Here is a 13909-nt window from a genome sequence, read left to right as displayed (position 1 = left end):
CGCGCAGCAAAGAAGACCCAACACAGCCAAGAATAAATAAATACAACAATTTATTTTAAAAGTATAACAGTAGAATTAAACAGCTTATTTTCAATATCTATAAACCCCTTAAGACAGTTTATATAATTTAAGTAAAAATTTATATTTTGGGGGGGGAAGAGATGTGATGTCTGAATACTTCGAGTGATTATCTGCTAGAATAACATCTTGAATTTACATAAACTATCTTCCAAGCCTTACAAAGTAGTGCCACAGTGGAAAGAGCATTAATTAAGGATCAAGGGAGCCGGATTTGGGTTCTAATCCTGTCTTTGAGTTTAATTGGCTGTGTGACCAGGGGCAGGTCACTGGCCCTCTTAGCTTCATTTTTTTCCTCTGCAGAAAGGGGAGAGATGGAAGAGACTTTATCAAAACTCCTAAAATTCTGTTTTCAGCTCTGATCTCAACTTACCATTTATACAGGTAGAGAAGAGGTATTATTGCTCACCACTGTATAGAAAGCAAATACAAACCAGGGTCCACAAGCTGTCAAGACAGCCATGCAGCTCAGTCTTGTGGTAGCTATGTGGCACTTTTTACAGGCATCAGGGATTTTAACTAGAACCCTAGGCAATAATTACAATTATTCTATAGTGAGTCAGTGCATTGTGGCAGGGACAAGATTCACTCTCACGCCTGCAAACACAACTCACACTGTTGTCTACCTTAAGGATCTCCTTTGCTGTAAGAAACTAAGACTAAGTCACTGAATCGTCTCCCACAGAGACCAGTCATTCCCTTCAGTGGTGGTGTCGAAACACGGCAACAGGAAATTACAAAGGGGATCTGGCACCACCACAGACCACTGCTTTGTAATAGGGGTTTAGGCAGGGTGGGGTTAACCCTCAAAGCAGGATGCTCAAAGCTCTGAGGAAGCCAGCTCTGCTCTGTGCAGTTTCAAATCCTTCAGATGTCAAGTTCCACAACAAAGAAACTGACCATCCCACCTTCACGGGCCATGAACGTTACTAGCAAGAAAAGTGTATATGTATGTACAAATATACACACACACACACACACACACACACACATATATACATACATAGATGTACATACCCACAAATGTATATATACTGGGAATTCCTTGGAAGGATCATTAAAAACAGGTATGTGTTTAAAAACTGGAACCAAGCTTTGTAAAAATGAACATCTCTCCAGCAGCTAAAAACTAGAAAGAGAATATGCCGAAAACTATTACAAGTTTGGCCTCTTTGACTGTGATGACTCACAAAGCCGGTCTGCTCTTTTGAGGTGACGAGTCAGCCCTGACACAGTCAGCCACACCACTCGGCAGAATTTGTTACACCGAAGTTCAAAATACTTGCAAAATAACTGAACTGCCAGCTTCAAAAGGAGCTGAACTGGATGAACTATCAGCTTCAGAAGAAAAGCCAAAGGAGGACAGTGACTTCATTAAACCCTTGAAACCCCTCCAGAGTCATTTCCTGTTGCCTTCTGTACAGTAGTTGAATACTCCTTTATCAGTTACCTCAGAAGCACAGGCTGTCAGGTCTTAAAGGACTATGGAGTGTGTTTGCCCACTCTGCTAGAAATGAATTTGGCAGGGTTTGAGAGTATGCAAATAACCACGTCGACTATTTTTTCAAGTTTTCATTTCTGGCATCTAACTAACCATCCAATACTTCAGGTGAATGCCCGGGGCAGGGAGCAAGTCACTCCCACACGGACCCTATCTCAGAGCAGTCAGTTGTGACTCTGCATTAAGGGGTGACAAAGCGGTCCTTTCTGTCCTCAGGTCCTAACAATCCCTTCAAAATAAAACAACCTGTCTGAAGAACAACCTTCAGACCAAGGAGACCTGCCTACATCTATAGCCCACCCTAGAGCATCTAAATCTTCAAAGCCCTCTTGCCCCACCCTGTGCCATCTTTGATAACCTGACTCACTTTGTAGGCAGGTAAGGCCAGGGGTCAAGAGCACCCATGCCATGGCATTTATTGCCTTTCTATGTGGTGAAGGTTTCCAACAAGGTCTTTGAGAAAGAAACAAAGCAAGGAAGAACAGCTTGCTAAATAGATTCATGTGGCCAGTGAGTTCATTACTCAGGTTTTTCTGTGTCAATAATTCTAGACAGTTGTAATGTTGTGTTCATATGATTCCTTCCACTTAAATACAAATATAAATTTGGCTCAAGTTCTACAAAAAACTAGGGATTACTGGATGCTATTTTTCTAGTTGTGATAACATCCTATTTCTTAAATCCAAATTATTTGGATTGGAATACACATGTGTGTTTTATACACACATACAATATCTATATCTAGATCTAGATATGTAAGTATAATAAATATACAGATATAGTATCTAATCCCTCTTAAAATGGTATCCAGATAATAATATTTTCATTTACATAATGCTTCACTGTGAGTAAGGTGGTTAAATGGTGGCTCTAGGACTTGAACTCATGTAGATTTCACTGCCACTTCACTGTATGTCCATAATAGCCCCCCAAGGGCAAGGCTGTTATTCTCACTTACAAATGAATAGACTAGGCTCAGAGATTAATGTCAAAAGACTAAACAAAGTCAGAACTAGAATCCAAGTTCATGTTCTTCTCAATATGATGTATGCATGAAGATATTTATTGCAGGAGTGTTGAAAACAGCATGAAAACAGAAACTCACTAGATGACAATAGGCAAATGACTGAAATAATACATCGACTCAATGGGATATTATTCTGTCATTAAAATTACCACTTTAAATAATAATGAGGGTGATATTTACCATGTATTGAATGCTTACTTTGTGACAGGAACAGTGACAGCTCATTATGCGAACTACCTAATTTTGGGTTCACAACTCCATGAGACAGGTACAATCATTGTCTTCATTTTACTCATGAAAACTGAGACTAAAGTAAATTAAATCACTTGCCCAAGGGAATTCAGCTAATAAAATCAAGACTTTTTGATTTTAAAGCAGGGTTTCTCAACCTTGGCACTACTAACATTTTGGGTTGCATAATCCTTTGTTATGGAGGACTGTCCTGTGCATTGTTGGATATTTGACAGCATCCCTGACCTCTACCACCAGTTATGAAAACCAATAATGTCTCCAAACATGGTCAAAGTCTCCTGGGGGAGAAAATCGCTCCAGGTTGAGAGCAACTACTCTAAAGCATAAGGTTAATCATTATGCTGTAGACCCCCTTCCACCACCACCAGCCTTCCTACAGAAGCATGCTGGTGGAAATACACACACACACACACACACAGAGTCATAGACAAGATCCCCTGAGAAACAGGTTCTTGACACTCTGATGTTTGACTGCAGGAGGTTTTGGGGGTGTTCTTGAGAACCTCACCCGTGAAGGAGCGAGGGAAGGAGGACTGGGCGGAGGGAGAGTTGAACTACAAGGCCACCTCCTTGTTGAGACAGGCCTCGGCCACTGCTCCAGGGAGCACGGGAGCTGGGATGGCCCTTCACAGTTGTCCGGCTTGAGACAACGGGGCCTGGTCTTTACCCAACTCCCCACAGACCAATCGCACCCAAGGAGGGGGTATGTCCTAGGGCAAGGCAGCGCTCCCTGAGACAAGGCTGAGGACAGGGAAAGGGCTAACTGACATCATGACAGCCACCAACAGTCTCATATGTGGGGACTGAGTACCCTCTCTGTCCTCAGGTGGCAATCTGGGTGGAGCACCACAGCATCCTCTCCAGATGCATATATGAGTATTCTGATTGTTTCATTGTAACTCACTTAAAATACATAAGCATGTGAACGGAGACTGGAAAGTGATAAGCAAATGAAAATAGTAGTACTATAAATAATGACTTTTTTGTCTTTTTTCAAAGTTGAAAACAAGAATGTTGCCATCATACTGTTCTTACAATTTAAAAGAAGTGCTGAGGTATCAGAAAATACAATTCATAGCTTTAAAACACCATATATTATATATTCACATGGTTATAATGATCTCCAAACCTGCTTATGTGCCCTAAAATGCAGGAAGCTTCCTTTCATAGCCACACCAGGCACTGTTCTAAGCACTTTTACTAACTTATTAAATCTTCTCAATAACCAGAAGGTTGGAACCTTTATTAACGCCATTTTACAGAGAAGGAAATTGAGTTTCCAAGAAGTTAAGTAACTCAAGCTCTACACGGCCTGTAAGTGGTAGAACTGGGACTTGAACCCGTGTACTCATAAATCCCGACTCTTACCAACCCTGCTTTACCGCCTGCTTCACACATTTATTTCACATTGTACCCCTGAAATTCCCTCACAACGGCAGTAATTTGCCTTCTCAGATTTCATTTCTTCTTTAAAAACAAAACCAAACAGGGGAGGCATCAAGACGGCGGAAGAGTAGGACATGAAGCTCACCCCCTCCCACAAATACATAAAAAATACATCTACACGTGGAATGATCCACACAGAACACCTGCTGAATGCTGGCAGAAGACCTCAGACTTCCGAAAGGGCAAGAAAACCTCCACATGACCAAGTAGGACAAATGAAAAAAGAAAACAAAACCAAACCAAAACTGTAAAGTAACGAAGCTCTCAATGTAAGGCTATGCTAAGAGATAAAAAATGCCTTCAAATTTCCTATTTTAAAGTCTTTGAAGATTTAAACACTTTTAGATGCCAATGGAGATTGTAAGTAAAGATATGCCATATTCCTTTAAAGAATCGAGTCTCGGGATTTACCCGGTGGTGCAGCGGGTGAGACTCTGTGCTCGCGCTCCCAACGCAGGGGGCCTGGGTTCAGTCCCTTGACAGGGGAACTAGATCCCGCATGAATGCTGCAACTAAGAGTCTGCATGCCGCAACTAAAGGTCCCGCGTGCCGCAACTAAGATGTGGCGCATCATAAATAAATAAATAAATAAATAAATAAATAAATATTTTTAAAAAAGAAAAAAGAATCGAGTCTCTCTTCTGCTCTCAACACAAAACAGGAAGCTTTATAGATACCGGCTTGAAAGATGATTCTCCTAGAGTCAAGTCTTCACCCTCTCAAGGGACCTAGGACTCAAATCTCTCTGGAACTCAAGAAGGAATTGCCTCCAAGCTAATTCACTAGGGACCATTTCTTGTCCTCTGGGCACTATGGAAAAATTCAACTCAAATTCATTAGCATTCAAAAAGCAATAATTATTTCACCAAATAACCTGAGTGAAATTCTATACCCTATATTCAAAATGACCAGGTAATTTTTAAAATAAATTTCCAACCTCAGAAGATCGTCTTTTTCTTCCCAGAGTGGTCATGGCCTTTACAATGGCCAAGCCCTTTAGAACATTGCTCCCACAGGTACATGCAGCGCACGTGACTGGTGAACAAGGCCTTCAAAAGGTCCACAGGTCAGTCATCTTGACAGATACTTTATTTGAAATGGAATGCATTTTGAAAATACGAAAAATAAATCACATCTCTCCAAAATCATTTAAGAGACATATTTACACAAATGACGACCACTTCATTTAAGTTCACAAATGTGATAGTTTGTAAAGCATTTGGTACATGGTGATGCTTGCTTTTCAAAGCTCGTATTTGCATATTCTGAAATTTTTAGCAGAAGGTTGACAGGGGAATGTAACAGACAATTGTCTTATCTTTCTTCTCAAAATAAATACAATGGTCTGGAAGGACCACCTGTTGTTAAAATCTGCTTCCCCACCCAGCTGATCACCAGCAGGCCAGCTTCAGAACAGGTAGTTTTTACGCAGCTGCATCTAATGGTCCAGGGTGCTTCTGCTTCCTTCATTGGACAATAATGCCCTTTCCAGGAAACCCTGTTAGATCCTTTACTCCATTTGACAGATGGAGTCCTGCCAACAAAGTCACAGATCACTCTGTCATCCAATCTTATGTAAATCTGGATTGGCTGTTCGGCACCACAGATCAAAATTCACCCTTTAAACTGTGTCAAGAATTTAGAAAATAGTTCTTAAAAACCCATCCAACCCAGTTCCACAATTAATACATCTTAGGTTGTTTTAGGTAAATAGGTGTATTTCTCTTGAAAGAATCGCTGATGGATTCATCGAGCTCTGTAATTCCCAAATTTAAATTTTATTCTACTGAGGGCATTTTACTGGTAAAGCAAAAACGAATTAGTTTGACATTTACAAAAAAAAGAGGAAAAGGAATGTTCACAGGCCCATCGTCATCCTACAAAGCTCTATTTTCTATGAGATTGCTCCAGTTTCATTCAAGTCTTAGATCCCTCTTGTAAACCTGCCACTGAACGTGACACTGTAAACACTTGGAGCCAAGCTAAAACCAAGTCACTCTCCCTGGGGACAGAAAACAAGTGATGTGTTTGAACCCACACACTGGCAACAACTCATATAGTGTCAGACTTAAATGAAGAGTCTTTAAGAGAAATAGTGTTTGGAATATGAGAGCAATACAGCGTTAAAACGGGCCTCTCAGCTTAAGCCAGACTTCCTAACGGTGCTAACGTGTTAAGAGGAGCTCTTTTAAGCAACAACTGGGCTTCGTTCTTTTTTTTTAACCTCCATTGAAAAAAATACGTGAAATGAAGTTATAAAGTTGGTTTGATTTCTACATGATGAGAGAATCCCCCTTCCTCTATGAGGGGAACGTTCACTTTGAAAGGGCCCTTTATAGCCATTCGCTCTTTGACCTCAGCACTCCCCGTAGGGCATACGCAGATCCATGTGGATCTCCACTAAGAAAGTATGTCCAAGGAGTTCCGTCATGATGCATAGCCGGTCCCAGTGGTAGCTGTCCTCAGGGAATCGCATGAGAGCAAGTAGAGAAGGAAGCACTGTGTGAGGCCAGAGAAATCGCCCTCCTGGGTGCTGGGGAGTTAGACATTTTTTCCTTCTTTCATTTGTCCCAACAGATAGTCATTGAACTCGCTGTGTAAGAGGCTTGGTGCCAACACAAGTTCAAAGACAAAAAGTTCAGTTTCCAGATGGGACATTCCTTTTAATTTTCCAACTTTTTACATTTTATGTTTATTTAAGGGGTGGGTTTTCTACTGGACCTGTCCTCTCCTTCTTCCTTTTCTTGGGTTGAAAGAAGAATCACCTTTCCCCATGAAGGTGATTTGTCAGGCCTCAGAATACCCTAGGTGGTTTGTATCATTTTCTTACAGGTAAAATAGAGCCACGAACACATTAAATGATGTGCATTTGTATTTTGCTTTGCTGAGTATTGTTAAGTATGCTCGTTTTTTGTTGTTGTTGTGTTGGAACAATTATTAAGCCATAATAAGTGTTAAATAAAGAAAAAATCCCATGCTCCTCCTCTCCTTTCTAATTTCTGAGGTTTCACAGTTAAATGCTAAGAGGGGTTCAGACTAGAGAGTCACTAAGAGGGTCAACTCAATATAAATATCACAGCAGAGCAAGGACTAAGGGCTGTGGAAAGATAATACAAGGAACCACGATTCCGGTGGCCACATTACAAACCAGAGCCATTGTGAGAAAGAAAAAAATTCCAGCAGCCACGAGGGAGCCTGGGCATACTTTTTTTTGACAACAGTACCTAGCCGGTATGCAAGCTAACAACATACAAGTGCCTTTAAAAGCCTACAAGAATCTTAATTTTAAAAGTATTTGGTATGGATTTTAATTTTTTTATAGCATGAGAATTTGAAAGAAAAATCCTTCCATCTGGGAAAAAAAGCTGTGGTTTAATTGGGGTTACATGATCTGCATGTATTAAAATGACAGTACAATGAGGCATTATTAAAAAGCACAGCAGTGGTTCCAAAGAAATCAAACCGAACTTGACTTAAGAACTCTTGAGATCTGCTCTGAGATGCCCATCATATATATTTTTTCACAACTGCAACTTAGCCTCTGCAAGTGGGAGTTCACTTAAATTCTGCTTGCCATTTGGTTGACGTTTATTTCCCCCACCACTTCTTGGATTTGAGTTATGATCTCAAATTTCAGTCATTTAAATATTGCACTGAGAAGTAATTTGACCTTGAAACTCCTTTTCAGATGGAGGGAGAATAAAGATATCTCTAGCATGAAATTCTATTTTCATTTCTTGACTACAGAACTTAGCAGTGGTCCAATACTGACCATTCCAATTTGGAAGCTGGAAAAATACTGATCAAGACTTTGCAGAAAAGATGATGGTAAACAGAGACCCGTTAGTAAAGCTAGGCAGATAGGAAGTGATTTTCAGCCGCAAGAGGATTTGGTAGCATCTATGGGCTCTTTTTAAACTTAAGTAGCATCTGCCCTTGTGGATTTTGACCATCCTTTTGATTTAACACAGAAGAGGGTTTGTTCTACCTTTAAAAGCACATGCTCTTCCCCCACCTCCCCCTCCCCTGCCCCAACAACCCCCCAGACTCCTGAACAAGTCGCTGCTAAAACAAGACTGGGGTTGTTTTCTTACTGCAAATCCAGTGTTTATCCAGTCCTTCCTTTTTCAATTTCTGAGTTTAGCTAACCTAACAACAAAACATATAACCCTTGGATTTCTCACAGAGCAATAAAAAGCAAAACAGCTGGTGTCTCTGATCAACATTATTCTCAGAATGAAAACAAAAAGCTATGACTCCTAGTCCTTTGAAATATTTACAAACTGTATTTTAAACTATGAGATTCTAGAATATGCTTCTAGAACAAAGTAAAAGGGCCAGAAAATGTGGTTCACATCAAGTGTGCAAAGCTCTTGGAGAAGGGTAATATCTATTGTGGTTAAGAGCACAAATGTTCTCTCAAACAAGTGGAATAATTCTTTTCCCCCACTATGTTTTTTGAAATGAAACACCTAATGCATTCATACTGAGAAATCATAGAAAACTCCTTATTAAACCCTTCACACATAGATAATCTAAGAAAGCCTTTTCCTACAGCAGACCCAGCCCTCCTTGTATATTCAGGATATGATCATCTTGCCATCAGCTGGGTTATGTTTGAAATATTCTGAATCAGCTATCATTACTACTGATTTCCTTTTAGAAAAAGCAATTCGATTTTTATAATTACACAATTATGAACATTTAGCTTCTTTAAACTTCCATTCTACACAAAATATGTGTCGAAGGAAAAAGAAACTCAAAAGAAAAGAAGAAGAAAGAAAACTCCACATAGTATCACAGAGTTTAATTTCAACCACCTGGTATAACATTTAAGTGTCAGACCTTCTGAAAAAGAATTCTTGATGTGTTCCCTTCACCACCCTTTTACTTTCTTCTTTCCCAAGATTAGAACTTACTAGGGAATAGGTTTTTGAAAATAAAGTTTCTTTTTTGGAAAATGGCCTACATTCAGAAATGTCTCAGAACAAGCATTTAAAAAAAACTAATAAATAATCATAAATCAAAATACATTAAAATAACATTACAGTACATCATCGCTCCTAAAAGGTCCACCATACTGGAAGATCCTCTCAAAGGTTCATAAATAAAGCCTCTGGACTCGAAATCATTTCCTGCATTGTGATGAAGACTATGCAGAATAAGAGGAAATCGCCAAGTTATCGGTCGTATTCTGTCCAAACTACTTGGTCTGGTGCGGGCGGGGCGACTGTTTTGTTTTCGATCCAAGTGAAGACAATAGAAAGGTGCTCGACCCACTTCCTCAAGTCCTCACAACCTGGAAAGAAATGACACGGATTGAAGTGGCTCGGACTCCTACAAGACCCAGTTCTCTTCGGGCCTGTCCCGTGGACAAAGCGAGCTCAGAAGGACACCGGGGTCGCTCCCTCGAGTCCCCAGACACACTCAAGTGGCGCTGGTGACACGGAGAGAAGCTGCGGCGTCGCTGGGGAGCGCACCAGTGAACACGCGTGGGTCAGCGTGGGCGGGCGGGCGGGCGATCAGGAGAACTTCCTGCGCCTCCCGAACCCCGCACCCTCCCCTCTCTGCCCCGCCTCTCCCGGCTCCAGTTTGTTCCCTTCTTTCCGCCTCCCAGAAACCTGCATTAATTTCTCATTTTTCCACCCAAGATCCGAACGGGGGAAAAGGCTTCCTACCGCTACCACCCCCAGCCCCACTCCTCGGAACCTCCCTCGGGAGCCGAGCTGCCGGGACCTTACCTCGTCTGGCCCGGGTGCTGCCCTCTTCAGGCAGAGTTGGAGGTGCTACGGAGAAGCCGGTGGCCGTGCGGCTGCGAGAGCGGTAGTGGGTGCGGGTGCGGATGTGGGTGCGAACGCAAGTGCGGATGCGGATACGGATGGAGCGGCTGCGGCTGCGGCTGCGGCTGCGGCTGCGGCTGGGACTTGGGTTGGGGCTGCGGCTGCGGCGGGGCTTGGGGGTGGGACTGGGGCTGAAGCTGCGGCTGCGGCGGCTGCTGCTGGACCAGGTGCTGCTGCTTCTGCCGCGTGGACTTGACCGCCAGGATGGCCTGACGATTCTTGTACTGCACCATCTGCAGCGTGATCTCCGCGTTCCAGCCCTGGTCCTGCGGGCACCGAAAGTCGATTTCCTTGCCCTCGGCCATTACCACAGTGAAGTACATATACTTGCCTTTGCGCTCCACGCAGTCCACGGTCTTCATGTTGGAAAAGTGCAATTCCTTCAGCTTGACGGGCGGCTCGAGGCTGCCCACAGCGGGGCCTCCGGGTTGGGATGGCTCGACCGGCCCCTGCCCGGGCTGCTGCTGCTGGTGTTGCAGCTGTTTGGGCGGGATGAGCAGCAGCCCCTCCTCAGTGAGGATACAGCACTTCTTCTTCCAGAGCTGCAGCAACCCGTCGCTGCGCTTCTCCAACACACCCTCCTTCAGCGCCTTGCAGCCGCTGCTCTCCAACATCCTCCCGGCATAGGGGGGGCCGCCGCTCGGCTCGGCCTCTCCTCTTCCAGCCGCCCGGGCCGGGGCGGGCAGCAGCAGCCGCGCGCCGTCCTCGCCCCAACGGCTCCCGCGGCCGCCCGCCCGGAGCGCGCAGAAGAGGCTAACGCGCAGGAAGCAGAGCGGCGGCGGCGGCGGTTCCTCGGGGTCCGGGCAGCAGGGCAGCCGCGTCCTGATGCGCCACAAGGTCCGGGAGCCGCGAGCCGCCGGGCCTCTGCCGTCCTCTTGCGAGCGCTCACTGAAGGGCTCTGGCTGGGCCCCCTCGCGGCGCTTTTGAATGGGCCATCCCCCCCACCCCCGAGTGACACCCAGCGGAAAAGGCGGCTCCTGGCGCCCGCGCCGCGGGGGAAAGCCCAGCTCCGAAAGGCACTCCGCCGCCGGCGCACGCCTCATTAACTTGGGGCCTTTCCAAAGCCGGCCGCGTCCACGCCCCCCGCGTCCCTTGCTCCGCCTCTCGCCGCCCACTCGCTTCCGCGCTCCTTCCCCGGGATGGCTGCAGGGACCCGAGCCCCGGAAACTCCTCTCCTCCGCCGGGGGCCACAGCCGAGGGCGCCCGAGATGGCCAGCGAAGGATGCCGAGGCGCCGAGAGGCCATCCCCAGCCGTCCCGCCTCTCCTCCCGGTGGGGCTCTCTGCTAACAGCCTCATAGAATGAGGATGGGGCTGCGAGGACGGGTACAGCTACCACAGTGCCTGGTACGCCAAGCTGACCCTCTGCCATCGGGAACCCAGCCCTGGGGATTGGCGCTGCCTGGGCGAGCAAGGAGCCTGGGGGTGAGGCTCTCGAGCCGCGGAGTCCCGTGGAAGCGTGCCTCCCCCGGACACTACGTAAACATCTTAGTGCACAAAGGCCGAGAGGACACGGTGCCTTTACACTCACATTCGCTTACGGTCACTAACTAGCTCTTGTTGGAGCCGAAGGGGCGATTGTTAAAGCAACAGCGCTACCGCCTGTTCCCGTTTGGAAGGGGACTACTTCGGAGGGCATCTCGCCTTCCTTTTCTCGAGCCAGGAGCGCGGGCACTGCCAATCTTTACCCGTGACACAAGCGCTCTAGCTTCCTTCTTGACCCATCCGTACAGCCCGCAATATCTCACAAAAGTAATTCAGCTCTAACGACAAATTCAGGTAATGCCCGGTCCCAACACTTTGAGGCAGTTTAGCCTTCCAAACGGCAGGCTAGCCTCCGCGGGTCCCTCTCTTTGCAAACGCCTAACGGGTCAGATCTCTTGTAATCTCATTTATCTGTAACCTGGGGAAAGTAATGCGGTACTCGCCCCTAGCTCCCTCCTACTCCATTTAAACAATGTCTATAGAAATTCTGGGAAACAAGGCAGAATAAAGAGCCTAAGCCGAGACCAAATCTCTTGGGGGAAATGTATTAAGTAAACAGAGAACCCCAACTATGTACCGACCCTGAAAATACGAAGAATTACACAAAGAAGAAATAAATCGGTGGTGGATAAGTCAGAGTTGGCCAAGGTAAGAGGAAAGGCTGCTACTTGAACTCAAGAAGGACGAAGGGAGAGCTTAGCTCATCTAGTTGCATCAGGCTGGAACAAAGAATTCAAAGGCGGAGAAGGGAGAGGTGCTTGGAGAGCAGAGAGAGATTCAAAGTCTTTGTGCGTCACGCTTAAGGACTTCCAGGTTTATCCCAAGGTAATCGAGAACGGAGGGTAACTTTTAAACACGGGAGGGTCCTGAATCTTAATCTAAGGAACAATGTTTCAGCAAATGGGACAATTCCAGCACAATCCTGAGACCCACTCAATTGCACTTAGTGGGCTCTCACGGCCTTCACATTGTTGATGGATTACTCTTTTAAGGAGAAAGGCAAAGTCATGTAAAGATTTCTTTACATGATTACATTTTTAAAAGGTTACATTTTTAAAAAATTCTGTATACCAATGAATGACAAACACTGCACCTAACATCTCAGTTTCTCCCCTGCCTTTGCAGGACAAGTGAGCATTCCAGAGAATTTCCACATGACCAGCTGTTCATCTTTTTAACAGAATGCCATTCTTCAGCTCATTTAGAAAGGATACTTCCTTTAAATGTGTAATTCAGAGTCTCTGAGGGCAGGTGTAGTTGGGAAAGACATTTCATATGGAAAATTGATACTATACAAACTGAACTGGGTAAAACATTAAGATGTATTCTGGAAGCCCAAGCCATTTTCTTGAGAAACACAACATTTGGTGTTCCTATCCTTCTGCAGTTTATCAGGATGCAACAAATGCATTCTATCTAAGCTACTTCACAATGTCTGAACAACCAGCAGCACGATTTTCAAAAGCACTTGTTATAATTAGAGACTTTAAAACTCAGAATTTCCAGTTGGGTATTTCACAACTTACTTTGTGAACAGCTCAGAAGTAAGTATAGTTTGCCTTCTCCAACCACAGTGCAACTGATTATTGGAAATCTCAGTAGTATAATATAGGAATCTTGTAAATAGGTGACAACTTTGCTCTTAATTTCACCAGTCACCACCAACTCACAAAAATGGCCATATTACCATTTTTAAGACAAATTCGCAGAAAGTGAATTACAGGAAATAACTGCCCCCCCAAAAAAAACCCCACAACTTCAGTTGTAGATAATGAAAACCTACGAATGTCACTTAACAATTACTAAAGTTTAGAAAGCTAGCTAACAAGTCATTGCTTTGGTAAACAAGTCTGAAAAGGCTCAAGTCAAAGTGGATATTATGGCCGGCTGCATCAAGTTGTGTATCAGCAGCATCTGAGAGTTGATCATCATCTGCTCTAGGATAGTTCTTCACTGGCTTCGAGGACATCACTTAGCTTTCCTCCCACCTCCCTGGTCAGTCTGTCTCCTCTACAGGTTCCTCCTCTTTCCAATCTTTTGAGTGCCCCAAAGCTCAGCCCTTGGCTCTTTTACCTACACTCACTCCCTTGATCTCATCCAGCCTTATTATTTTCAATAAGATCTATATGCCCAAGACTCCCAAATTTATATCCAGCTGCTTGTTGCCGAAGAATAAAACAAAGACTACCAAAGTTAAAAAATAACACCCCCAAGCAAGGGAACACATACTGGTGAAGACATGCACTGAGTAGTTCGCTAGAGGGAAAAGTCTGAGGGGATTT

General features: G+C 44.5%; 1 protein-coding gene across 1 annotated transcript; it reads right to left on the bottom strand.

Moving 5' to 3' along the window:
* Positions 1 to 9096: 9096 nt before the first annotated feature.
* PHLDA1 (pleckstrin homology like domain family A member 1) lies at positions 9097 to 11486 on the bottom strand. The gene is made up of 2 exons (XM_081248292.1): positions 10046 to 11486; positions 9097 to 9603 (listed from the first exon to the last, which is right to left on the bottom strand). Exon 1 carries the CDS (start codon positions 11185 to 11187, stop codon positions 10072 to 10074), a length of 1116 nt encoding a protein of 371 aa, XP_081104418.1. The 5' UTR covers positions 11188 to 11486; the 3' UTR covers positions 9097 to 9603; positions 10046 to 10071.
* Positions 11487 to 13909: the final 2423 nt, after the last annotated feature.

This window comes from Mesoplodon bidens (assembly GCF_964165515.1).
Source record: "Mesoplodon bidens genome assembly, chromosome: 11".
Lineage (NCBI taxonomy): Eukaryota > Metazoa > Chordata > Mammalia > Artiodactyla > Ziphiidae > Mesoplodon > Mesoplodon bidens.
The sequence above is the reverse complement of the archived record's forward strand: the minus strand, read 5'-3'. Positions and strand labels throughout refer to the sequence as shown.